This window comes from Brachyistius frenatus, unplaced genomic scaffold (assembly GCF_029030835.1).
Source record: "Brachyistius frenatus isolate BFR_SWC_R1_liver_20210118 unplaced genomic scaffold, ASM2903083v1 Contig_33, whole genome shotgun sequence".
In the NCBI taxonomy this organism is placed as follows: domain Eukaryota; kingdom Metazoa; phylum Chordata; class Actinopteri; family Embiotocidae; genus Brachyistius; species Brachyistius frenatus.
The window spans coordinates 418,286-443,790 of NW_027210632.1; the positions used below are offsets into that span (position 1 = coordinate 418,286).

General features: G+C 42.6%; 1 protein-coding gene across 1 annotated transcript; it reads right to left on the minus strand.

The window, feature by feature from the left end:
* Nucleotides 1-853: 853 nt before the first annotated feature.
* On the minus strand, nucleotides 854-24,200 carry LOC138621902 (protein phosphatase 1H-like). The gene is made up of 10 exons (XM_069700256.1): nucleotides 23,635-24,200; nucleotides 16,093-16,282; nucleotides 13,763-14,134; nucleotides 11,622-11,734; nucleotides 11,321-11,405; nucleotides 9,934-10,052; nucleotides 6,561-6,624; nucleotides 4,839-4,946; nucleotides 1,452-1,603; nucleotides 854-1,138 (listed from the first exon to the last, which is right to left on the minus strand). Exons 1-10 carry the CDS (start codon nucleotides 23,868-23,870, stop codon nucleotides 991-993), a joined length of 1,587 nt encoding a protein of 528 aa, XP_069556357.1. The 5' UTR covers nucleotides 23,871-24,200; the 3' UTR covers nucleotides 854-990.
* Between the last annotated feature and the right edge of the window lie 1,305 nt (nucleotides 24,201-25,505).

Here is a 25,505-nt window from a genome sequence, read left to right on the forward strand (position 1 = left end):
GGGCAGCTCGCGCAGACAAAACGACGTCGCCAACGCAGAATTAACCAGTCGAGGCGCTCGGCGGTCGTTTCCTTTTGGGAGAGGGTGTCGCGTGGCGGCGACGGGGCGAATCCGGGGAGGAAACAGTCGCGACCGAAACCGGGAAGCCAACGTGTTCACAGGTTTTTTTTTTGTTTTTTTTTAAAAAGTCTCCCGTTTCCGGCCGTCGAGACTCAAAACGCAACTGAAAGCGGGCGGGCTTGGAAGCAGTTCTTCCACAGTCCTTCGGGGCCACACTGTGGCCAAACGGAAAGTGCAGCCGACCCGTCAGCTCGGCGGTCCGCGTTCGCCAGACGGAGGAGGTATTTCTTCCTTTTTTTTTAAAATTTTTTTACATGAAACAACTCGACTGTACGGCACGAGAGAAGAAAAGAGGACCGAGGGAAAGGGGCGAAAGGGGAGAAGCCGACGAGCACAACGACGGAGCCGAAGAGGAGGACGGAGAGAAGGGGGGGGGGGGGGGGCTTTTTCGGCCTATTTTAGCCTTCGCGTCTCGGCGGAAGTTCGGGAAAAGTCACCTCCGCCCAGTCTCTGGAACCGCTGTCGCGTCGACGTGCGACGCCCTCGGGGGGGGGGGGCAAACGTACTTTTTGACGGCGTCGATTCGCGACGTGAATGAAATCAAATTGTCCCTTCTTAAAAAAAAAAAAAAAAAAAAAAAAAAGACGTAAACGGACGCTCTGGCCTGTCGTTGCCCTGCGGTGACCAAATCCTGAACACCCTGTGGAGAAGTGAAGCACCGGCGAATCTAAGTTCCACTTGAACCTCCCTCCCTCCTCCTCCTCCTCCTCCTCCTCCTCCTCCTCCTCCCCGTCTGAGGAAGCCAAATGAATGTGCAGGCCGCAGAGGGAACTGAAAGGGGGATTCGGGGTTCTGGACCAATCAATGCTTCTTTTTTTTTTTTTGGAGCGTACAGGCCCTCCGGGTCCTTTTGCACCGCAGCGGGGCCCCTCAGGGCTGGCGGTTGCCGTACATCAGCGGTATGATGAAGACCGAGATGTCGTCCCCGGAGCCCAAACGCTCGTTGGTGATCCTCCAGCCTCTGTCTCTCAGCACGCCACGCGCTCGCATCACCAGGTCCTGTGCTGCCATCGTGTACCTGGGCAAAGGAAAGAAACGACAATGAATGCGGCGGTGTTGTAAAAAAAAAAAAAAAAAAAAAGCGTGGCTAATTTTACATTTTTTTGTTTTGTTTTGTTGAAGCCTCTTTAAAATGTAATCGCGCCGTCTTGAAATTCAGAATTCACAACGGGTGTCTGTCGTTAGAAATTTGCCGTCGGCGGGCAAACGCAAATGCGAATCTAATGAATAAACTGCGCCGCGCGGAAGGCGCAGATTCCAGAATTCACATTATGTAATAATAATTTTAAATAATTGAAGCAAAAAAAAAAAAACAAAAAAAAAACAACAACCTGTGCAGGTCGTCGGGATCACAGTTGGCCAGAAAGGTGGTGACTGCTTCGGCTACTTCCTGGTTAGAGAGGACGTCCCAGAGACCGTCGGTGCCCATCACCAGAACGTCGTCGGCACCGTGCTCATACTGCGTCAGGTTATACACCTTCACCTGCGTGACAAACCACAAAAAAAAAAAAACCAAGAAGTTCTTTTAAAATAAAGAAGTCCTCATCAGTTAAATCGCAGTCATGTTTTAGGTCGTCAACATTTTTTTTTGTTGTTTTTTTTTTACCATTTTATTCTTCGGCCTGTTTATCTGCAGACACCAAACCTCCGTTATTACTTTGGTCGCGTGGTCACGGCTGAAATATGGAATTATTTTCTCCCATCTTTAATAAGTAACAAATATTCATTTCAAATGAACATGAAAAAGAATAAAAAGGAACAGAAGAAGAATTCAAGTACAAGGCCGGGTCTCGCTAATCAATGCTAACCAGTTTCTACACTCATTTATTCATCGTCAAACCAAACCAATCAATAAATAAGCCGCGGTGAGCCAAGAATGTCCATCTGGGGTCCCCCGGATACGTTTTGTTTTTATTTGTTTTTTTTAAAGGCACCGTGAATGTAGAATCGAAGGACTTTTAAATAAATGTATTCATTCCGTACGCACGTTACATAATAAATATGCACCAAATAATACAAAACAATCCATCAATTGATTCAAGGTCGTGTTTTCTTTCTTAAAAACACATTACAAAACGGTGAAATGAAACTCTACATTTAGCTAATCCCGTTTTGCAAGACTGAAATGCAGCATTGTTGCACTTTGTACAATTAGTAGAGTCGCAGTTGTGAATTTTACTTTTTTTTTTTTTTTTTTTTTTTTTAGCACAGCTTCAGTCTCTTAACGACTCTCTTAAGTTTTCATTTTGATTCGGGAGAAATAAAATATGTCAGTTTCCGCTTGGGCGTTTCAAATCTCACTGTGAAGGACTTGCATTTCAAAACCCTCCTCGGCGTCTCTTATCCACAGAGCCCGAGGTTGTTCGGTTTTTGGCCTCGGTGTTTTGCAGCTGTTACTGACTAAATTTGGAAGATTTCTTTTTTTTTTTTTTCCTGGTCAAAATTTTAAAAAACAAATAAAAAAAAAAAAAAAAAAACAAATAGCCCAGGGCTGGACGGGTTTAACGATAATGCAGCGGCTGGCACGAATGCCAGCGACCGCGCTCGTACCGCTCGTAGCACATGACAAAAACATTAAGACCTTGGACGTACTAAATTTGCGCCAAGTGAAAGATTTCTCCCAGAGATCGAGTGCGCTCGACTAACGCAGCTGGAGTTACTAAGTTCATTCGACTTAATGAATTCAACGCAGCCTCCCTTTAGCGAGACCGTCTTGAAGAACCCACTGGAGAGGCTTTGGTGAGACGTGAGACGCAGAGAGGAGCGTTGAGAGGAGTTAAGTCTTCCGCGTGAACCTGGTGTGAACCCCCGGTGTTAATGAATTAAAGATCAAGCAGAGAGCTCGGGGAGGAAAAAAAAAAAAAAAAAAATGCAAAACTCTATAAGACAAACTACATCAGAAGATGAAAGCGCTTTGAAACCAGCGCCAGACAGTCGGACAGGTGAGCTCAAGTTCTCCAGCAGCGGAGGACCTGGTTCAGACGGGGCGGCAACAACAACAAAAAAAACCCCCAAAAAAACCGCTACTCCCGGAGACCGCGGTGCAGATATATGTGTGCAGGGGTGGGGAGCGTGGCCGGTCATGCGGAGGCGCTCGTCCTTTCGCGATTCGTGACGCGAAGGAGAAAGGAAACATCTGATTCGGACAGCTGAGAGAAAGGGTTTGTTTTTGATTGTAAAGTCGAATGGCTTTCAGGGAATGCTGGCGGGGAGGTTAACATGCCAGACCACGATCCACGACCGCAGACGACGGCAGTGAGCTAATATCTGTTGTATTTCACCGTGTGAGAAATGCACGTGTACATTTCACCATTTGAAACATAGTAGACTCGCAGAGACATGCGCGCTCAACCTCATCAGGAGCAATTTGCTGCACCTGTGATGTTCTCCCTCAACTGGCTGGTTTGGTGCTCGGTTGTGTGTGTGTGTGTGTGTGTGTGTGTGTGTGTGTGTGTGTGGTTTTGGGGAGGGACTGTGCGTGTGAAGTGTGAAAGTTTATTTAATTTGATCATTTATATCCCTTTTCCCATCCTGGTGACTCCCAACTTATATTTTGTTTGAATGGGTACAATTCTTCTGTTTTTCTATCATTTTGATAGATTTAGTGGGCAGGAAGTTGAACTCTCACAGCCTCCTTTCCTGTACCTATTTTATTGTTTTGTTGCTTTTTGTTTTATTTCCCCCCACATGAGCAGCGCTGATTAGTTTCCCAACTAGGAAGCCCCGTTCACCAGGTTTTGTGTTTTTTTTTTGGAAATGTGAAATGACGTCCGGGCTCAATTATGGGAACCGAATTCAGATTTCTCTTTTGTACTTTCAGTGTCTATTATCTTCTGAGATAATGAGCCATTAAAACACAGTATGTCTAAGTGGCAACTTGCTGTGAAGTTACCGGTGGGTTTCTAACCCGCTTTGAGTTTGGTATTTTGGTTGTTGCCATCTTGTTGGGGTTTTTTTTTGGAGTCAGAAGTGACCATATTTGGATGAGCTCAGAAGGAGCGAGAAAGGGGGCGGGGTTTAACTGGGATCCTGAGGACACTATGCCCCGCCCATCTATACCAGCAACGTGACTGCGCCCCAGGCATATCAATCAAACCCGACACTGCCAAAAAACATGTTTCTCGGTCAGGCCTCATCTTTCATTTAACTATGAGATTAGACATTGGTGCTTTTTTGAATAGGCGCCTACTGTAAGACTGAAGTTTTTTTTTTTTTTTTTTTTTTTTAATAGCCAGCCCCTAGTGGCCCTAAGTGGTATTGCACATTAAGGCACTTCTGCTTTGGTTCCACTTTTCAGACACAGAAACTCTGTCCATTTTTATATACAGACTATGAGTATGTCAGTTTACTTTAAAAGGCACTAGTAAGAAAGTGTACAACGCATTGGCTCCTTCACATCCAGGACACAAACTGATGCCATTTAAAAAAATAACCCCATATTGCTGTTCTTTAAATGTCGATCTCAGAGTTTATTAAAACTACAATTAAAATCTCATTGCTGTCCCGTGAAAAGCATTCATCTCCAAAACATCTCTTGACAATTTTATTTACATTTTTTTTTCAAATTGGTTTATTTTGTTAAAGAAAAGGGATCTTAATCAATCCACAATTAAACATTTCACCGAAGAGCGTCCCTATGTGTGTCTAATTAAGAAACTTTCAAAGCAAATGTACCTTCTCAAAAAAGTCTGGAGGTTAACTGCAGTGGCAGCGCTTACCTCGGGGCAACAGGAAAGGAACGGTTTGATGTAGATGTTGGAGTCATGAACTTTGAGGTCGTGGTCACCGAGCCCGCGGGTCACACCGATGGTGGCCAACACCCGTGCCTGGAAAACACAAATGGTTTTTTACTTTAGGCACCAACACGTACTTCTTCTTGGAAAGCATTTGTGTCTTTTAACACTGGGTGACTGTGTCTTGCTGTTGCTTCCCAGTAAATAGTATAAAAGCAGAGGAAAATTTGTGATCAAATGTTATGCCATTTAAAATACACATGAAGCTGAGTTGACCAGTCTGAGACCTTAACAGTTTTTCCATCCATCCATTATCTATACCCGCGGTATCCTGAACAGGGTCACGGGGGTCCCAGCTTGGTCATTGTCTTGTGGGATAAACGTCCGCCCAGCGGGGTTGAAGAAACTGCTCTGTATGTAGACAGAATCTGTCTTCTGAATTCATGCAGCTGCTGCCGCCATTATCAAAAAAATACAAGTGAGTCAGATCAACAAATTTCACTGGACTGTCAAAACACTTCTAGAGGGCACTGTCAGTGGGTGACAGAGCTGCTGGTAATTGGTGTACAGCGTGCTGAAACAAAGCTCAAGTTTGGCAGTGTCTTTTAATTAAATGAACAAACAAGTAAATATGTTGCTGGTGCAAATGGAAAATCACACACACACATATGGAAATTGTTTTGCAGTAAATGACAGAATTTGTGTCATCCCATCAATGTCTTTTTTTCTGGAAAGTATAGCTATTCTTTTAGTGATTTTATTTTTTTGGCAAGCTCTTTCATTGTCATGTGAAAAGTCTGTGTTGTGAATGCTCTTTGAATTCAGGAGCTCTTCATCAGGCAACCCTGGTGCTGTGTGGTCGTCAGAGGCCGTTTTCCTTTTTGGCGTCGCTTCTTGAATTGATTGAAAATATGAAACAAACAGATGTGACAGAGTTGAAGGCTTTTTGTGCAATTCATTTGGAGTGTTTTTGGTCTCTTCTTCTCACCTCTTTCCCCTGGTTATCCAAGTGAGGATTAACTTCACTGCTCAACTCACAAAGGCCGTGGGGTGTGCGTGTGTGTGGTGGGGTGTGGTGTGTGTGTGTGATGGGGTGTGGTATGGGGTGTGGTGTGTGTGTGTGTGTGTGTGGTGGGGTGTGGTATGGGGTGTGGTGTGGGGTGTGGTGTGTGTGGTGGGGTGTGGTATGGGGTGTGGTGTGGGGTGTGGTGTGTGTGTGTGGTGGGGTGTGGTGTGTGTGTGTGGTGTGTGTGTGGTGAGGTGTGGTGTGGGGTGTGGTGTGTGTGTGTGTGTGTGTGTGTGTGTGTGTGTGTGTGTGGTGTGTGGTGTGTGTGGGGGGTGTGTGTGTGTGTGTGTGTGTGTGGGGGGGTAATGTAGCGGTGCTGCCTGAGTGAAGGTACTTCTCGTCTAGTCAGGGTGTACTCTCTCGCACACACTGTGTTGCACATCTGAGACCAAGTGTTCACCCACTCACTGAGTGCCTGGCAGGCATGTAGTCAGTGTGTGTGTGTGTGTGTGTGTGTGTGTGTGTGTGTGTGTGTGTGTGTGTGTGTGTGTGTGTGTGTGTGTGTGTGTGTGTGTGTCAGACTGACAATTTTGGAGCTGGTGATTTTCTCTGCAGCTCTGAATTCCAGAGTAGACATATAGTACAGTACAGAGCCTTGAAAAGACACGCACACTTTTACAGTCAAACCCACACACACTTGCCTTTTTTCCTTCGCCGTATACAAGTGGAAACTTGAGATCTTCATCTTCTATGGTCTTGTACGCCCTGAGTGAGGAGAGAAAAGAAAAAGAAGACCAAGAAAGTGAATTTTTCTCTCTCATTTTCTTCGATATACACAGTTTTCAAAGTATGGGTATATCATCTGTCTTTGACACACACACACACGGACTGAAAAGGAGGTACACAAGTGGAGAGTAGAAGGACACCCTTAATTATTGTATCTTAAATGCTATCTTTGTGTCACCAGATGTACGTCAAACGAGGCCAATTTCCACCTGATGGATTACTGGGCACTTTTTTTAAATTTATTTTTTATTTTTTTAATGTTTGCGGTGTGATTTGTTTGTCAGGAGCATTGTGGAAAAACTACCGGCCCGATTTCAAAGAGATTTTGTCTCACGGAAGAACCCAGGAGCCGTGCGGCTGATGCGAATCATGAGGCAGATCCACTAATTATTTTTCACATTCATTACCATTGCGAGATGGAGCACTTAAAGCAATGCATCTTAAAATACAGAAGATGGTAGTCAAGTTCAATATGACTTCACATACGATGTCACCCGTTGTTTTTGAAGCCTCGAGTCTGACATTTTGGATATTGCCATTTTGAGGTTTTTTGTTTTTTTTTGCCAGAAGTGACCACATTTGGAGGAAGGGGTGGATTTCACTGAGAACTTTAAGACACTATGCCCTGCCCACTTATACAGGAAAGTGTATCACGGGCATGTCAATCAAATCAAACATGCCACTAATATACCTCTCTTTGAGGCCAACACATTTCTTTTACAACTTGGTGGAGACCAAAACCGAGCTAAAAAGAGAAAATATTTCTTGGGTGGAAAGAAATGTCTGAATTAATTCGAATCTTCCTCCATCACTGCCTACAGGTGTTAATGGGTTACCCAACAAAACAAAATTTATGTGCATTTTTAAATATTGTGCAGCTTGTTCAGCTGCCCGTGTGGCCATTATGAAACTTGATGAAGTGGCTTTAATTGACTGCCCCTTCCTGGTAAATCCCCACGTCTTTCCAACTCGACACCTCTGTTTGAAACATGGTCTTTCTATTTGAAAATGTCGTCTCTAAGGCCACACCAAGATAACCGCGATGACGTCGGTCTCCAGAAAGCTCCCCCAGAACTTTTTTTTTTATTTTTACAAGATAAGTAGCACTCCTTACACTCATTTCTACATACTGTAGTTTGCTAATAAAATGTTAATAAATGAAGATATGGAAATAAACACAGTCTCGTACTGAGCGACAGGAAACACAATGGCAGTGTGTTTGTCCCATTTTATTCTTGCAATTGTCAGACTTGCCTTGCTTAGTAATTAACATATACAGTAGGTTAGAAACAAAGCGAATGCCATACTTCTTTTAGGCTTTTGATTTGGCTTCCATCTCGATGACAAAGTATCTCTCTGGAGTGCAAAAACAAGTGTTTTGGCTGCTGAAATATTAAGCATGAAAGCGAGGGGAAGGGAATCTTGGAATGCATAAGCGAAAACCTAAAACTAGTTCACAAGTGCACAAACGGAGGGAGAGGATCTGAAAACATATTTAGAAATGGAGCTTTGATGTCAGACAGGAAGACTCTGGCTGACGCTGATGGACTTGAACTAGCTACATTAGGCTTGACGTCACAAGTCAGTGGAGAATATCTACAACTTCAAACGGCCTCATATCTGACCAGGGTCTTTTCCATCTGTCGGTCCATGAGCCTCTCCGCCCATTTGTCTGTCTCCAAAAAGCGAGTCGTGTATTTTCCCCCCCGACTGAAACGCAACACGCTCTTTCTGCCTGGCTTTTTGCCTGCATGCCTTTGAGCTGAAGAGGCAGAGAGAGTGCTTCTTTATCCATCAGCCACGCTCATAGTCGTGCTTGTCAAACTTAACACCTCTGGTAGAGAGAGAGAGAGAGAGAGAGAGAGTACAGTCAACCACAGACTGTGCTTACTTTTTTCCCCCCACTGTTTAATCTCAAAAGCAAATGAGCTTCTGAATGAGAAAGCTTTTCAGTATTGTCTTCATTTGCATTTCACATGTGAAATGTGTTTCCAGCTTCTGAAATGTGAAGCTTTATTGATTTTTTTCTTTTCTTTCCCTGTTGTGAATCACTGAAAATTCAACAAGATATAGCACCTCCGCTACGGTCACACTAAAACGTGTTTTTTTTTGTTTTTTTTTTCTCGTTTTGAAACGCATAACTTCTGCTAGGTTTACGCCTAGCATCCGCACTACTTTAGCGTTTTCAAATGATTCCATTTTAGGGCTTTAAATTCTGCATAATGCTACGACTACATAAATGCGCAGGAGGCAAGCTATTGTTTAAACTAGTTTTTGACAACTCCCGTATCCGGCAGTGTCATTAGCCCTACCCGGAGCGTTGGTGTTGCACCGTACTTGGTGACCCACCCGGCTCTTTGACCTGCCCTGATACTTTTTTGCTGACAATTTCATTCCTCACGCCGAAACCGAACCAACGCTGCAGGTTACAGAATCTGATGATGGGGCATGTTCTGTGTTGTGAATAGTCACGTGACGTGTTTTCAGGTGTATTAGTATGAATGGGGATTATCTTAAAGTGCCTGTGTGCATGCAGATTGCTTTTGTTACAAAATGCCGTTTTAAAATAAAAATGTATCGGTGTGGAAACATTTCTCAGAGGAAGATGTAACTACAGTTTTGGTATCGGCGCCAAAACTTGACTACTGAATTCACGCCATTAATGTATCCTGTCTTGCAAGGTATGGACTTAAAATACAAAACATGACTCTAAATTTCTTCTTTTCTTGGATATGAAGAAAAACACAACAGTAGTTGATGCTGTGACACATCCTGGCAGGCACATTTCTGGTCCCGATGGGCACTCTCATTGTGAAATATACATCATACACCACAGTACTGTACAGTATGTGCCTGCCTGTGTGAGTGAGTGTGTCAGTAAAAGCACATCTCATTACCGGCTCCCACTGCAGCCACAGTCAGACGGCTAACCCACATAACATTGCACATACATCCCTGCTGTATCATTATATCACATCAGGTTAGGCTGCTCCCTCATTAGCGCCCTCCTGCTCTCTTCAGCTCACACGGTATCCAAGAGTGTCAGCAGCAGTAAAGGAGACAGGAAAGGGTTTGCAGGAGGAAAGAATCGGGGCCACAGCGCCAAAAACAAATTAAACCTTTTTCAGATTATTGTTTCATCTAATATGGATGCCGCTGGAGACGGTTTGGATTCGCAATCTCAGAACGTTAGACATTTTGAGGATGTTTGAGTCTTTTAAGTGCTTGGTCTGCTCAGTGAAAATGATAATGGCGAAATGAAAACGAAAAAGAGGAGAGCAAACGTACCATCCGTTCATGGTGAAGTCTCTGTAGAGCATCCTCTTGCCCACTTCCTTCCTCTGAACTCTCCGGGGGAATTCGAGGTGCGTGAACTCATTTCCTAACAGGTGAGGCTGCATGAAACCCTGGAGGACGGACAACAATATTCAAGTCAGTCAAGCTGCTAAATGTGTGGCAGATTTCACAGATCATTTTTGCCCATTGTCACTTAACTCTTAAGATATAGTGTCCGCCATTCCTTTTTTTTTTTTAGACATGGACATATAGCATAAACAGTTTGACAATAATACTTTTGTAGTTTGTTATTAAAGAAATGTGACCAAGGTATGAACTGGGTGGCACATTTTACATCTTAAAAAATAAACCAACTCGTGTTCTGGTGGCCAAACGAAGCAAGTGTTTTGAAACTACCCAAAGCATCTACTGCATTTTAATGATACTTATGGACTGTGCCAATACCCATACATCTAGAGATAAGCTGCTTGATAATATACTCCGTGCTAATGTGTTTGTCAGGATCTACTGTGAAGGGGGAAAAAAAAAAAAATCAGTAAAATACTAAAACTCCAACTTTCCTTGGCAGCTATTTTAAGCCGGCCAAAGAGCACCAGTATTGAGCTTTTCATGGTCTGAACAAAACAAAACTGTTTCATAGAATTTTTCGTCTGACGCATTCCTTTCCTTCATTCATCAAATCAAACTAAAACACAGCAGAGCAGAAACATGACTGACTGCTTACTGTCATTGTCTAATAAAAAGGTCATTCTCAGTCAGTTATTCTCAGCTGACAAGCTTGTTGAGTGTCGTCACAACGGTTGAATTTCTACATTTTTGGGGTTGTATTTTTATTTCTTCACGTCCCACAGCTCCAAAGGAAACTGATTGACAAGAAGTGCCTTGCTGAGTGTGCTTCTTGTAGAGGAAACACAGTGAGAAACTGGTCAACAATACACAACTTCTCTAGTCAATAAAATGAGCACATTTAATTCAGGTTATTGGTATCTCAAGTTATTTGTGAGGAGTGTGTAGATTCAGACTAATATGCCTTTTTCTGATTATCCTTATACACATTTATACATATGTATATAAGACAAGCTGTCTTGCATCACCGTACTTCCACAAGAAAATTCAGCCAGTTCTTGCTCAAAGGGCGTCAAATACTGACCCGTTATCAAAACTGTTGGCGTCGGAGAGATATGGATAAGGTGCCATTTCCCGCCAGCTCATTGACCATGAGGCCGAAGGAGGAGGGCATGTGACAGTTGGATGGAACAAACACAGGACTTTCAATTTCAAGTAGTTTTGGCGCCTACACTTAACCAAATAATTTTGGTACCTAAGCCTAACCAAGCAGTTTTTGAAAGTGAAAATTAATATTAAAGAGTTTTCTTACCAGGAACTGGAGTCGCTGCCGTTCTGACTCTGGTGTGAACTCTGTCGAAATGGGAACGATATCATTGTTTCTAATAATGATAGCCCTGCAGACACAGACAAAATATTGGTAAAGCAATGTACAATGTAATCTTACATTTTAAAAAGAACACAACGCTCCATTGGTTGAAGCTGCTGTCTCTGTCCCAGCAGGTCCACGTACTGCCTTCGTATATCTTTGGGTCCCTCTGGCTTACTAGCTACAGTGTATTTATTACCCCTTCCTTCACAGACCCTTTAATTTCATGTCTAATCAAACGTACCTGCTGTCACCTGCATTCCCAACATAAAGTTTTCCTAGCAGGTAAACTACAGTGAGAGCGGTACATCCTCCTATGATGCTATGAACCTGCTTCTCCTTCTCGATCTGGGCATCCTGGGAAAGGGGAAAAGACAAGACACAGTTTTGTTCGTCTTTAATGAGACATGTAAGGAGACAAGCTTCAAGAATCTTCCACATCCACCCACGTTACAGTAAAAAATTTAAAAAACTTCAACAAAGTTACAATTCCACAGTGCGAGCGGCCCACGTAGGCAGAGTTTAAATATGTAGCCTGAGACGACTTTTATTCAGCAAGATTGTAACTGTGGCTGTGAAGGCCAAAGGAGCAAGATGGGAGAAAAAAAAATAATCGGACACAGAAAGTGAGCAAGTTTGATCAAATTCTCAGAAAGACAGACGAAGTGTGGGCATTGTTTTAGACTATTGATCGGTTTAACCTGAACCTCTTGTCAAACAAGGACTTGTTTTGCCTGAATGATGTAGACATTGATATGTGAAAAGGTTTGGCTCTCGACTTGGCATCGTCCGGTTCAAGAAGCTCTGTACGGGTGGTACATGAAGACGTTTAAGAGCGCGTACGTTGACAGAATGGCTCCTTTTTTTCCCCTTCTCATTTCATAATACATATTTTATGGAAATGACCATTTGTATGCGGTTTCTAAATGATCCATGATTGAGGAATATTTATTTTTTAATTTTATTCTTCAGATTTGCAGTTCTTTGCAGGAACCTGCAGCCTGCGTTTCCCGAGGAGCAGCTTTTTCCTCCAGGTATTAAAAAGAGTGGATTATTGTTTTTTTTACTATGGAGACCACAGCTTTAATTAATGCAGTGATAATATTCTACAAAGGATGTCAAATGTGTAACAGTGCTTCTTTTAGGGGACAGGTATTGCATGGGTTAGTCAATCTTAAGAGCTTTCATAAGGATTTCTTTTTCTTTTTTTAAATCTGGGTACTGGAGGGTCTAACCTCGCCTGCTTGGACTGCTTTTCATTGCCATCTAGTGGTACTGCTGTGTAAACTGTAGTTCAAAATACATCTCCAACACTAAACGGTGATGGAAAATGATGATGGTTCCCATAACTAATAGAAGTACTTTGGATAACATATTGATGGCAGATTTTCTATATGAGTTTAAAACGTTTGTGATGCATTTAGTATCCTAAAAATGTAATTTGCCCCTGTAGCCCTGTGATTTTTTAGAATTTCCGCTAAATTCCATTTAATTAGAAAGCTACTTGTTGGCTGCATATTTATCAAATTCCTCCTTTGAACTCCACAGGGTGACAGAAGTTCCCAGTTTAATGCGGTTGAGTGGCATTTAACCAGGAGCCATCATTTCATCGGCCAGCTCTGTGGTGCCAGATGCCATTTTGTCCAAATCAGGTGTGAACAGAGGCTCGAACGGTTATGGGTCTGAAAATAATCTGTGCGCATCTTGTATGTTGGGGAATGTATGTGTGCCTTTTTGTCCTCAGGTCAGAATATCAGTTAGGAAGTACAGCATACGTCCTTGTAATGACAGCATTCAGCAGCTTTTGTTGATCTGTGCTGTGTTGGCTCCTTCAGTAAATTTGGAAAAATACACGTGATGCTTTTTTGAGCTATATCTTACACCCAATTAAGCACAGTTAATAAACAGCCTTCATGGGCTTCATCTAGGAATCTGCAGTTGTTAAAATTAATTTGGTCTACTGAGAGGAACTTAAGTAGAGCTGCAATTGCAACCTACTGTCATTCCTGGCAGTTAAGGATTACTTTCTCGATCTATGGATGAAATATTTCATCTGTAAATGGTCAGAAAGCTGCTTCCGAGAGCCTAAAGTGTAGTTTTTAATCGAACCCCTCCCTTCTTCATGTAAAGCTTTCAGTTAGTTAACATAAATCGCAAAAGGTTCGTCGTACAAGTTAGCTGAAAAGGGGTGCACAATCTGAACGCTTCACCAGGATAAGGCATCCACCTGACAGGTGTGGTGCACTAAGAGGCTGATTAAACAGCATGATTATTAACCCTCCCACACTCTACATCAGTGTGTCAGCCAAACTCCCACAATATAAATGAATGAGGCATGGCAGCGTGATTTCCACTGAGTGCGGAAGCTTGCCACCCGTCTCTCACCATCTCTTTGAATGCGTTCTCTATGGCTCCTATCACCAGGCTCTCATGCTGGATCTTCTTCTCAGTGAAGAAGCGTGGCGGAGGCGGGGTGCTGCATGGGGAGGCTTGTGGGCCCGTGGCCCCACGTAGGGAGGCAGCCCGGCTCAGGCCCCGGTGAGGGCCTGGGGTGTTCCCCTGGAGGTAGGGATTGATGTCAGGCTCCTCCCCCAGCACAGTTGGGGGCAGGGAGGCTAGGTTGCGCAAGATCTCTATGACGGCCTGAAGCTGGCAGGCGATGTGGTGCTGCAGGAGGCGGGAGGCGACTACCGCTGCGCCTGAACCAGCGTGGCCGTCGAACAAGGCCCAGTAGTGGAACACGAGTCCTTCACTGTCCTGCAAACAAATCAAACTTTAAGCTGGCAAGAGCAAATCAACAACGTAATCAAACATAATCAAAATAAATGATGTTGTCGTGACAAATAATTTGAACAATGAATTAATATTACTATAAATTGATATTTTGACACCCACTAGTCAGTATCTCATCGACTGACTGTCATTGCCAGATCAGAGTTTCCATGGAGAAGATTAATAAGGATCAGCATTCAGAATCATTACTTACTAGAGCCCAACTGATACTGGATGTTTTTCCAGTTCAATTTAATGTGAATTAATTCTGTCATTTGATATTTGTTCGAATGTAATTTTTGGAAAAAGTGACAGACCTATTGAACACTCCTCGCCTCAACCTCACCCTCACCCTCAGCGTTTAAGAGGTTTGCATGTAAAACAAGAAAGGCCCTCTCTGGAGCCCGTGTTTGATTTGTCCCTTCTCGGATACTGTAGAAACATGGCGCCCTATGTAGATATGAGGGGCTCATTCTATTGTGATGAAAACAATGTTTCTTAGTTTCAGGTGATTATAAACAATGAACATTTAACTTCTGGATCAATTTCTGCCAATAAATCGCCTACACACTGAACCTTAAAAACACATCAACACCCCATTTACATTTGGAGCCTGATGAGTGGCACAGAAATCATTCAACACTGAACTCCCATTTACATACATACACATATTACATTACATTTAGCTGATGCTTTTATCCAAGGCGACTTACAACACACTGATGGTACACCATCGGGAGCAACTTAGGGTTCGGTGTCTTGCTCAAGGACGCTTGGGCATGTGGACAGGAGGATTGAGCCACCAACCTTCCGATTGGTGTGCAGCCCACTCTACCGTCTGAGCCACAGCCTCCCCCATAAATAAGGCTGTCCAGAAACATCTCTCTAAACATAAACCACACCCATGTGACATTAAAATATATCATTCTCTGAAACTGGAAAGTCATCCCCCTTATGACGACTGTTTGACTGATGACAGGTGATACAAAAGAACGGAAAAATGAGAAAAAAAAAAGAAAACAAATTCTCAAAAGACTACAAATTCTCTGAATACTGTTACCAAAATATGTAAAAAAAAAAATGCTTCAGGTTAACACACTAAACTCAATTTATGATAATGTCATTTTTGACATTTGAAGAAGAGAAAAATAAAACAAACAGCTAAATGACTTATGTTGAGAGCTGAGCTTGTAATATGGGTGAGTCATCAGAGAGAAGAGACTCATTCAGTGCAGTAGTGTGTAGGAGCTGCAGAGGTCAAACCTCCTCACTCTCTCTGCTGGGAGAAGCTGTCACGTCTGTGCCACAGTCACATACATTTACATTATATCTGTTCCCGAAAATGTTTTGTTTTGGCTTTCATAAAAGACTTGCACGCAAGCTTTCCTACACCAACACAGAGGGCGTAACCACAGCAACAAAATAGTTCAGACACACGCTTTTAATGAACTCCAGTCAAAAATGACTTGACTGATGATCTGTCTCTAACGGAGATGTCCCCACAGTTTCGTTGACTGATGACCAGTTTGCGGAGGAGGCGTTGAACAAAGTCGAGCTGCATGATGGATGGCCAATAAAGTGGCGTACCAGTCCTCATCCAGTTCATGGCAAGAAAGTTAGTGTAACTGTCTCAGAGTGTTACAGCGTCTGACATTTTTACAGCAAGACAGACGACGACAACGACAACAACAACAACAACAACAACAACAACAATGACAAATCTTCAAAAGACATCTGTAGGATGTGATATTTCGTTGGAACAGCGAAGCTGCAGCTACAACAGAAATATCCCCTTTACTAATGAGAACATGAGCTCTCGTGGTTTACAACTGTGTCGCTCCTCCACTTACGCCTGAGAGCGAAATGCATTATGCCTGTACACTTTATACGCTTGTGTGCATACATTTGCGTTCAATGGAGTGTGTATTCGTGGTTATTCTTACCTCTCCCAGTTTGCTGTGCTCCATTCGCATCCCCAGGCCCTCTCCGTTGGGCAAGGAGTTCCGTCTCTTGGCGGTGGGGGTCTTGCTGGGAGTGGAGGGGGGGCAGTAGCTCATTGGCCTCCTTCTGGCCACTACCACCTCACAGCAGGCCTGGTCTTCATTCAGCGCGCTCTTGCCAGCATTAATCACCCTGAAAGAGGCGTATTTTAGGCTTGTCCGTAGCCAATTCAGAGGAATTATATAAAAACCACATTTGGCAACGTATTTTCAGCATTGCAGCTACAAGCAATAGATGCACCACTTCTTGCTGTCATCTTCCCAGCTGTGGCCCTGAACAAATGGATGGAGTGAAAGGCGACATCAGATGGTTGTTGCCGGATGAAACGGCGGAGCAGTCTTTCGTGGTTAGCGCGGCTCGCTGCAGGGTCGCAAACAATTAAGTCTCTGACCTGCGGTTTCTCTCTGCACACCCAGAGAAGCAGTACATTTCATGTCATGCTCCCGATTAAGATCAAACAGTCCCGCTTATTTGTGGCCCTGCTCTGCTCTGCTGATATATCAGGACAGTCGCTTCTGGGTGAATAAGAAGTCTCTGTTTGTGTGCAGTTGTACATACGCGCCCAAAGCTGCGTATCGCGTGCGTGTGCAGTCTTAATTAACTTTATTTGTGCCTTTATCTAACGATGCAGAACAAAAATGTTACCCACTATAAATTAAAGACAGTTGTATAATAACTGTACGGTCTTCATGAAGTTTCTTTTTAGTGCTTTTGTAACAATCAGTGTGGGAAAACACTTTTTTTTATTTTATTTTTTTTATCCACTGCCTCATACTCAATAAATACGATTTTGTATAAACCCTGCATCACCGGGGTCTCCAAACAGGAGAGTACGTGTTTGTTCAGAAGTAAGTTGTTATTGCTCACATGTAAACTTATTCAGCTGGTTAGAGTGGAGCTCAGCTGTGTGAATAAATGTTGCTAAACATGAACACGTTCATTTACTCAAAGTAGTTCTCAGAGGAAAAAAGGTTGGCGACCCCACTGCTCACAACATTTTTACCAGAAAAACATAATAATATGCCTATAAAATATCCACCGAGTATTTTTTGCCTAGAAAAAATATGAGCATTACCGAAAGTCCTCAAATGCTATCTAAGGCGCAGACTGTCAAAGTCATCGCCAAATGTAAGAGTTTTAATACAATAACAAGTATAACCTGAAATAACAGGATTTTTTTTTTTTTTTTTTTGCCCACTTAATGACAGCAAAGACAAGCTGACACAACACTGACATATTAACCATCCGTTATCTCCAGGTTCCCAATCCGTCACAGGGCAAACACAGACAGATAAACAACCGTCTACCCACCTAAAGCCAATTAATAATCATTAACCAATCTTGCACGCATGTCTTTGGACTGTGGTGGGATTTGGAGAAAACCCACGCCGTTGACATATTGTCACCTTTTTCTTTGATATGACAGAAGTGTTAGCAAAACTGCAGATTGTTCACGCACCAAGCCGATATGACACATTTGGAGTCATGTTTCTGGCACATTTAAAAAGTCCGATATTCACTCTTCTTTTAGCCCTATGAACTCCATTAACCCCCGAGTGAAATATTTGGCTCTTTGGCTGCAAAATGCTCAACTGTGTTCACCAATAGTGTTGCGATGAGGACGGCGAGACTGGGCATGGGTTGTAAAAGGACCCTCGCAGCTTTTGATCAAAGCAGCTTTAAAGAATATAAGATATTATTTAACCATTAGGCATGGGTTTTCTGGTTAAAATAAACAAACAACCTAATCTCCAGCAATAATCCTTTTGCTGGCCATTTCAAAAGGTCACTACACCGGCTGCTGAACAGCTAAGGCTATCTTATGTCACTGGGTTCCCAATAGATAGTGAAAAAAAAAGAAAAAAGAAGTGAGACAGGCCAGTCTGACAGACGTCTCCGGGGGCTGCTGTTGTTGAATGTGTGTGTGTGTGTGTGTGTGTGTGCGCGAGTTGAAAAATTGTCATGTCTATTTATAGACACAGACTGTGGATTGTTTTCTGCTAGGCAGCAGTCTGGTCCTCAGGCTCAAATCCCTGTTAACCTCGGATACATATATATGTATATATGTGTGTGTGCATGTAAATTATTAGGCATTCAGGTGGTTTATATGATGTATCTAACATTTTGCAGTTATTTATCATTAGATCCATCACTGTTTGGTTTATGTATGTTCCAATTATTTGTTGCCACACTGTTTTTAATATGAATTTGAAAGAGAGACAAAGAGAATGATGGACAAAATGTGGATGTGGGTTCAGCAAAGAGAAGGAGAGGGTGGCGGCAGAAAGAGGGCGGAGGGCAAAAATGATTTTGTCTTTTATAATAATTTGCAGCGATTAAATGGCTTTTGTATATGAAAGTGTTGAGCAGCAAAAAGCCTGTTCAAGCTGATTCCTTACTAATATATATATTATTATTTATTACACAAAAAAGAATGTGTATTCTATATGCTTATGTTGCCTCCTAATTTACTCTCTTCTTTTGTTGTTATTAGGCCTTAAAATGATTGGTCAAATAATCCATTCGGCCATCTGCATAAAATGATCCAGGTACAATTTTGATTGGTTGAACTTGGTTCCTACTTTTGTTGCTTTTGTTAGGTCTCAATGATAAACCGACTTTGGGTTTTAGACAGTTGGTCGGACAAGACTAGGCATTAAATTGCTCATTATGTTTGGCAAAGGACTTGTTAAAATCATGCCAATAGATAGATAGATAGATAGATAGATAGATAGATAGATAGATAGATAGATAGATAGATAGATAGATAGATAGATAGATAGATAGATAGATAGATAGATAGATAGATAGATAGATAGATAATAACAGTAACAAATATTAAATATAAAAATGCACAGTATATACAATACAATAGAATAAAATAAAATAGAATAATTAAATTAAAACTAACCAAATAATAGTGCAAAGTTTTTTATTTTTATTTATTTTTATGTTTAAACAACCAAGCAAAACAGACAACAGACAACGGTGTTATTGTTGTGATGGATTTTGCCAGAGGTGAGTTATTGTACAATGTTATTGCAGTGGGCAGGAATGATTTCCTGTATCGGTCCTTGTGACAGCGGAGCTGGAGGAATCTTTTGGAGAAAGTGCTCCGCTGTCCCTGCAGCAGGTGGTGGAGAGGGTGGTCAGGATTATCCAACATGGATAATAGTTTCCTCAGCGTCCTCCTCTCCACCACCTTTTCCAGGCTGTCCAGTTTGCAGCCAATGATGGAGCCGGCCTTCTGAAGCAATAACTACCAAGAAGCACAACTTGATAAAAGTGGAACGGTTTGCCACGTTTAATTTCGTGGCACTGAGAGAACTCCTGAACTACAAGCGATACAACTTTGCGTAAATGGTGAATGACACATTACAACCAGAGTATAAAAGTCGTCTGGTCTCGGGGGAAGGTATTCACCATAATTACTCAGCTCTGCTTTAAATCCTGAATTATTTACCACAGCAACTATGATAACAGCAGAAGGTGCCCTCTGAGTTATTATAGTATGAAAACATCCTGACGCGTCAAGCACTTTTTGGAGCTTTTTGATACACTGAAGTCCAGGAAGCCTTTGTCTGCTTCACTTAATCTGCTGTCAACAAACGCAACAATGTGATGACCTGTGCATGTGAGATCATGAGCTGTACATTTCATATGTGAAAAAAGGAACGTGCACATTTGAACTCCGGTGTAAAATTATGAGGAAAACAATTATCATCCTCTATAACAACAGTCCATTTAATTCAATAACCCCACCGTGTTTCATGAAAGGTGCAGCTGGTCCTATTGTGTGCATGTGATTGGAAGTACTCTTGCAACTCATTTGTCCTCATTTCACCATTTGCAGGAAGAATTATTTAATTTCCCTGCCAATCAAGTTGTTGTTTTTTTGTGTGATTCGGAACAATTACTTTTTCTGCCATTACGTACAAAACCTAATTTTCCCCTCCATTGTCAGACATCTAATGGCCTTTTTGTTTATCTATCCGCTGCAACAGATTCTGGGCTAGACAGCGACCTGAGGGATGTAATAATTATTTGGTGAAGTACAATGGTTCAAAGCTGTGCCTCTGGTTAACTCGAAGCATGAAAGGAACAATAACAGCAAAACAGCGACGAGTTCAATGAAGTGCTTTTTCAGAAAGCCCGTATTTAGTACGTTTTCGTGCAAGTTTTGGTCGAGATTGCAAAACCACCTGAAAGTAAAAGATAAGAAAATGCAACATCAAAATTAGAGAGTTTGAATTGGACTGGAGGAATGAACAGGTTTACTATGAAGGTCTAATGGGCGAGGACCATCACTGAGAATGGTACATATTATACGCAGTTTTCAATGATAACGGTGGCAAATTCACCGCTCAAAAATTCTTAGCAGTTAATGCAACAATGGGCCTCCGGTTTCACACACAGGTAGATAAGCACCGACTCATTTGCAGATTTCACTGAAACAGCAGACCTCGGTTGTAACTAACTAGCGAACGGTCTCTTGCTGACCTTTTTATGTTTCGTTTTCACTTAAAGAAGTATGCGACAGGGTAAATAAGCACTCGGTGGATATACAGATGTTGTGCCAAAACACTAACGCCGGAGCAGGCTTGACATCTAAACCACGGATGCGTAAAGAAAATATGGCATCACCACTCGATCTTGCTGCTAGTCTTTCCCTGCGGCCACTCACAGGAACTGCAATAATTAAAAACCCCCGTGGCCCAAAAGCCATTTTCCTCGATCGGCTACCATCGTACAAGAGACGTATAAAACGGTCACGTCGTTCCAACAAACTGCAAACTGCTCCGCTTTTTTCCCCCCGTCTATTAATAGAGCAACTTAAGCGAGTTCTTTTTTTCTTGGCGTCATTCAATGTCAAATCTTTGGGCCGAGCAAGAAAGTCATTTTCGACCAAGGCAATGGGGGCAACCTTTGATTCCAGTGTACCGTCGTCTCCGGTCTGAAACCTCACCAGCTGTTCACCCATGTGGAAGGTAAGAGGCAGCTGCAGTGTACAGCCGGCCAGTTCGCCATAGTAAGCAGGATAAACTCTTGTTTGGCTACTTATAATCTTAAACACTATTAATTACGAGCAAACCAGGGATTACATTTATGCTTTATTATTGATATTTTTAATAGGTGGGTTCGCTTTCTGGACGAGGACTGATGTGTGTGTTTGGCGAACGGGAAAAGTAGCAAAGTCTGGCTAAGGTTACTAAACATCGCCAAATCCAATAAGGAAGACTTACTGCTTTTTTCGATGCTTTTTCTGAGTAGCATCGTTATTAAGCTTAAGAGTAAATTTATGACACGACAAAATATTTGACTAAACCACTAAATGTATCCTGACATTTGAATTATTCCAAAAATGTAGTCATAAACTCATCAATTGCCAGTGTCTAGAGGAGGCCAGAGCAAGAAAAAGAAAAAGGCTGCTGTAATGAGAACAAAGGAAGCTTTAATTACAACTAAATGCTGATACGAGTTGAACTCATTAACCACACTGATCCACATGAGACGTCTCATGGATGCTCTGTATCGCTCTGCGGTGTGTGTGTGTGTGTGTGTGTGTGTGTGTGTGTGTGTGTGTGTGTGTGTGTGTGTGTGCGCACGCGCGTTAGACGTAGAGAAAGTATGGAAGATGTGACCATGGACCTAATTACAGATCACGCAAACTCCATTTACATCAAACTTGTTATTGCCTTGTTATTCAACAAACAATATTTGAGTAATAGTGTGCTTGCTTGCCTCAATTTATATTCAGTATTTCTCCTTAAAATATTTAGGAAATCTCCTTACTTTTCTCAATATTACTTTATTACAATCCTGTGGAGAGAAGAAAAAAAGAGTATATATATATTTCTGGCAATCAATGTCTGCTCCCATACTGAATCGCGTAAATTTATTCTTTCAATAATCAAAAAAAAAAAAAAATCACAAAACCACTAAGTGAAGAAATAACTTGACTGTACAAACAAACTATTCTAAAACGTTGAGAAGCTCCTGAGAAGCGCGTTAATTAACCAAAGGGAGGAAATGGAGGCCAGCAAGAAGCAGCTGATCAATTGATAACGGCTAAAAGAATCTTGTGCTGCCTTTTTTTTTTCTCCAGACATTTTTTATTTTTTTTATTTTTTTAGAACAACACAGGAAGCTTCTTCAAAATCGAATCATATCATGTATTCTGTGAGAGGGGGAGGCTGTGATGTGGGTTTTGTGTCTATCACAGTGTTTTTGAGTCACTGTGTTCAAAAGAATGCAGCATAACTACAATGAGATGTGTAAAGTAATCTCTGTAAATAGTTCTGTATCATGCGGTTCTGTATGAACTACCACGCCTTTCGCTCAGTGTCCAAGGCAACTCCCTGGATATTTTCCATTTTGCCGAGTGTTTCAGACAGGTGATCAGGATTATTTCTCGTGATAAACACTCCGGGGCCCTCAGGCTATACACATTCAGCAACATGCTGATCATCATGTCAGAAATTCATAGTAGTAATTGTCCCCGCAGATGTTGTGCATTTGTAACATACCCATCTACTGGAGTTGGCTATTACTGAGCTAGACTCAAATGTGCCCGTCTCCACTTTCACAAGAAGTTACTATTTATTTACCATGCATGCCCTGCGTGTAAAGATTTGCTAATATACTTCATACATTTATAGTATCACCATCCTCGGGGATTATGCACATATAATATGTTATATTCTGCATAATAATCGAGGCTTTTGGCAACACAAGGTGAAAAAAGCTGAACATGGAGTAAATGTTGTCAAGACTTAGAAACCACTGTATCTTTCTGCCATTGATCTCTCTGAGTTTAGCCTATATATCAGCTGTGTGGTGGAGTGAGGTAAAGATGGTGTGTAATATGTGACATCATTGCAAGAGCACAGATTGTTCACTGCTCTTTCCATTGCCCTGCCGCCATCAACATTCAGAGTCAGTTAAAATCGAGTCAGCCAGTTTTGGACCTCCAAGCCAGGAATATATATATATATATTATCTTATCTTGACACTCCATCGCAGCTTTAGTAGCCATAAACCGAGCCCTGTTGCGGACTATGTCCCAGATACTGCTGGTAGAAGGTGCATCATCCTCTTGCACGTGAGGGCCGTGACCCTTTGGATGTGCGGTTATCCATTTCTGAAGGCACGCACGTTTGGTCAGATTTGATTTAAAAGGCCAGAGGTTGCAGGCAAAATGTTGGTGCGTGGATTCAAAACCATGCAGGAGATGGGTGGAGGTCACAACAGGTGCAGTTTGAATCCAACTTATTGTTCTCGATGAATCAGACCTGAATGCGTGTAGGTGTAACAGCGTGTTTATATCAACCCGAGAAGGAGCGCGTTCATGAAATAAAGTGTTGTGGTGAGCCCCTGCCAGCTTCTGGGCCTTCACGGTACCGAACGCATGTGGTTTACGTGAAATCCCACTGACACATAGAAGAATATAGGAGTTTAGGGCAGCTGCCGTACAGGTTACTTACTCAGCGTATCCTGTAGCCCACGGTAATCTCCTGGTTTCCTTTAGGATGAGGATGGGCCGAGCTATATGATCCGCGGAGCACTCGATCTCATCCGGAGAGAGTCCAAGGAACTCGGGTCTCATGTAAGGGAATTTCAGCGGCATCTCGGAACCGGGATTCCCGCCTCCTCCGGAGCTGCCCCCGGCCATGATTCCACCCATGAACCCGGCCACGGCGGATTTGACCCGGGTGAGCATGTTGGTGGCGCGTCGCGGCGGGGTGTCCGTCGGCCGGTGCGTGGCGCCGCGGCTGCCTTTCCCCGGATTCCCCCCCAGCTCGGCCGCGCTGGTCGACGAGAGGCTCGATGGAGAAGAAGAGGCGGCGGCGGAGAGTGAGTCGAGCCTCAGATGGTCAGGGTTTCATTCATTCAGAGTGGAAACAGCAGCCGCAGCCGGATCGGAGGATGGAGGAAGCAGCGATGATGATTTAGGTGCAACCCTGCACGCTTTTATGTACAATCTTTGCCCTGCACACCTCCATGGACAGTCATTGATAACAGCTCGGCCGTCGTGAACGCGGAAATACACAGAAGATTAACGGGTCATGTGATGCAACCAATGATGCACACTGCAAAAAGTATCCACACTGTGGATGGGTTTAAGGATTAAATGTGCCATCTCGAGATAGGTGGCAAATAATAGGAAAAACTAATAAAGTGTCTTAGTAAAAGGACTCTATATAAGTCTCTGGATTTTTATGGATGGAAATCTATTCATCCAAAAGACGTTTCCTCATTTGTTGGTTTTTTTGATGATGATGATGTTGGAGAGCACCGTCGAACATGCTGATCCAAAATCTTGAGATCTGGTTACTGCAAAGGTCATATAACATACAATTCCCATTGTATTGATTTTGCAAGTGGACCCAAACCATGCCAGCATAAAAAATAAATTAATAAATAAATAAAAAAAAGCCACCATTACATTTCATTTAGCTGACGCTTTTATCCAAAGCGACTTACAATAACCAGATGCATTAACTGTGGGGTTCAAGTATTCAGGCCCACTGTTCCCCTGGTGTGTGCCACACATGCTCAGGCTCACTCATATGGTGAGGGATGACACTTATCTGACCATGTATCTTTTTTTTTCCACATCTCTATAGATCAGAGTCTGTGGTTTTTGCACCACTGAACTCTCAACTGTGAATTATTTGTAATAAGGGGTTTATGCACCGCAACTCTACCATAATATCCCCCCTATGTTACTGTCAACGGGTTGTTCTTGCCGAGACGACCCTACATTGACATTCTCAGTCACCTGAGGAAGAGTTGCTCTTCTGTTTTTCACTACATATCACACTAATGCACGAGCCTCACGGTCTCTACTTGGCAGCACATGGTGAAGTGTTATGGTTACTTTGGAGAAGCTTTTTTAAAGTGAAACTGATTTGGTGTCTGTGCAATATATGATTTGAAGACTCAAGAGTACAAATTGCCTGGTGAGACTGATATTTTTTACAGTGCAGGGCGAGCAAAGATAGATATTTCTTACAGCGGAGGATGAGCAGCTTAAAGGCTGACAGCTGGTTAACGGTAAATCAGTCCAATAGCCATCACAGGCCGTAGTAACCCAAGAACATCTGAAAGGAGCTCAGTGCAAGAAGCACTTTCCTTCTGAAAATAAGCGCTTTACAGTTCTGCATTGTCAGTCCTGAGATGACCAGTAGGCGGTGCTATAAAAGGCAAAATAGGAAAGAAAATGTCATGTTAAAGTTTTGGGAAATTGCTTGGCTTGCTAGTTACTATGCGTGAGTCACAGACTGTACAGTATAATAGCGGACATAGCTTCTGGGTATGAAAAATGAGGCCAATGCAGAAGGGCTTTAAACTG

What these genes read in the sequence shown, in the direction of transcription:
- LOC138621902 (XM_069700256.1), bottom strand. Translation starts at nt 23,870, where the DNA reads ATGCTCACCCGGGTCAAATCCGCCGTGGCCGGGTTCATGGGTGGAATC. An exon ending in TATACGGCGAAGGAAAAAAG is followed by an intron (nt 4,947 to 6,560) that starts GCAAGTGTGTGT and finishes TGTGTTTTCCAG; the next exon opens with GCACGGGTGTTGGCCACCAT. An exon ending in GATCCCGACGACCTGCACAG is followed by an intron (nt 1,139 to 1,451) that starts GTTGTTGTTTTT and finishes TCCTTTGCCCAG; the next exon opens with GTACACGATGGCAGCACAGG.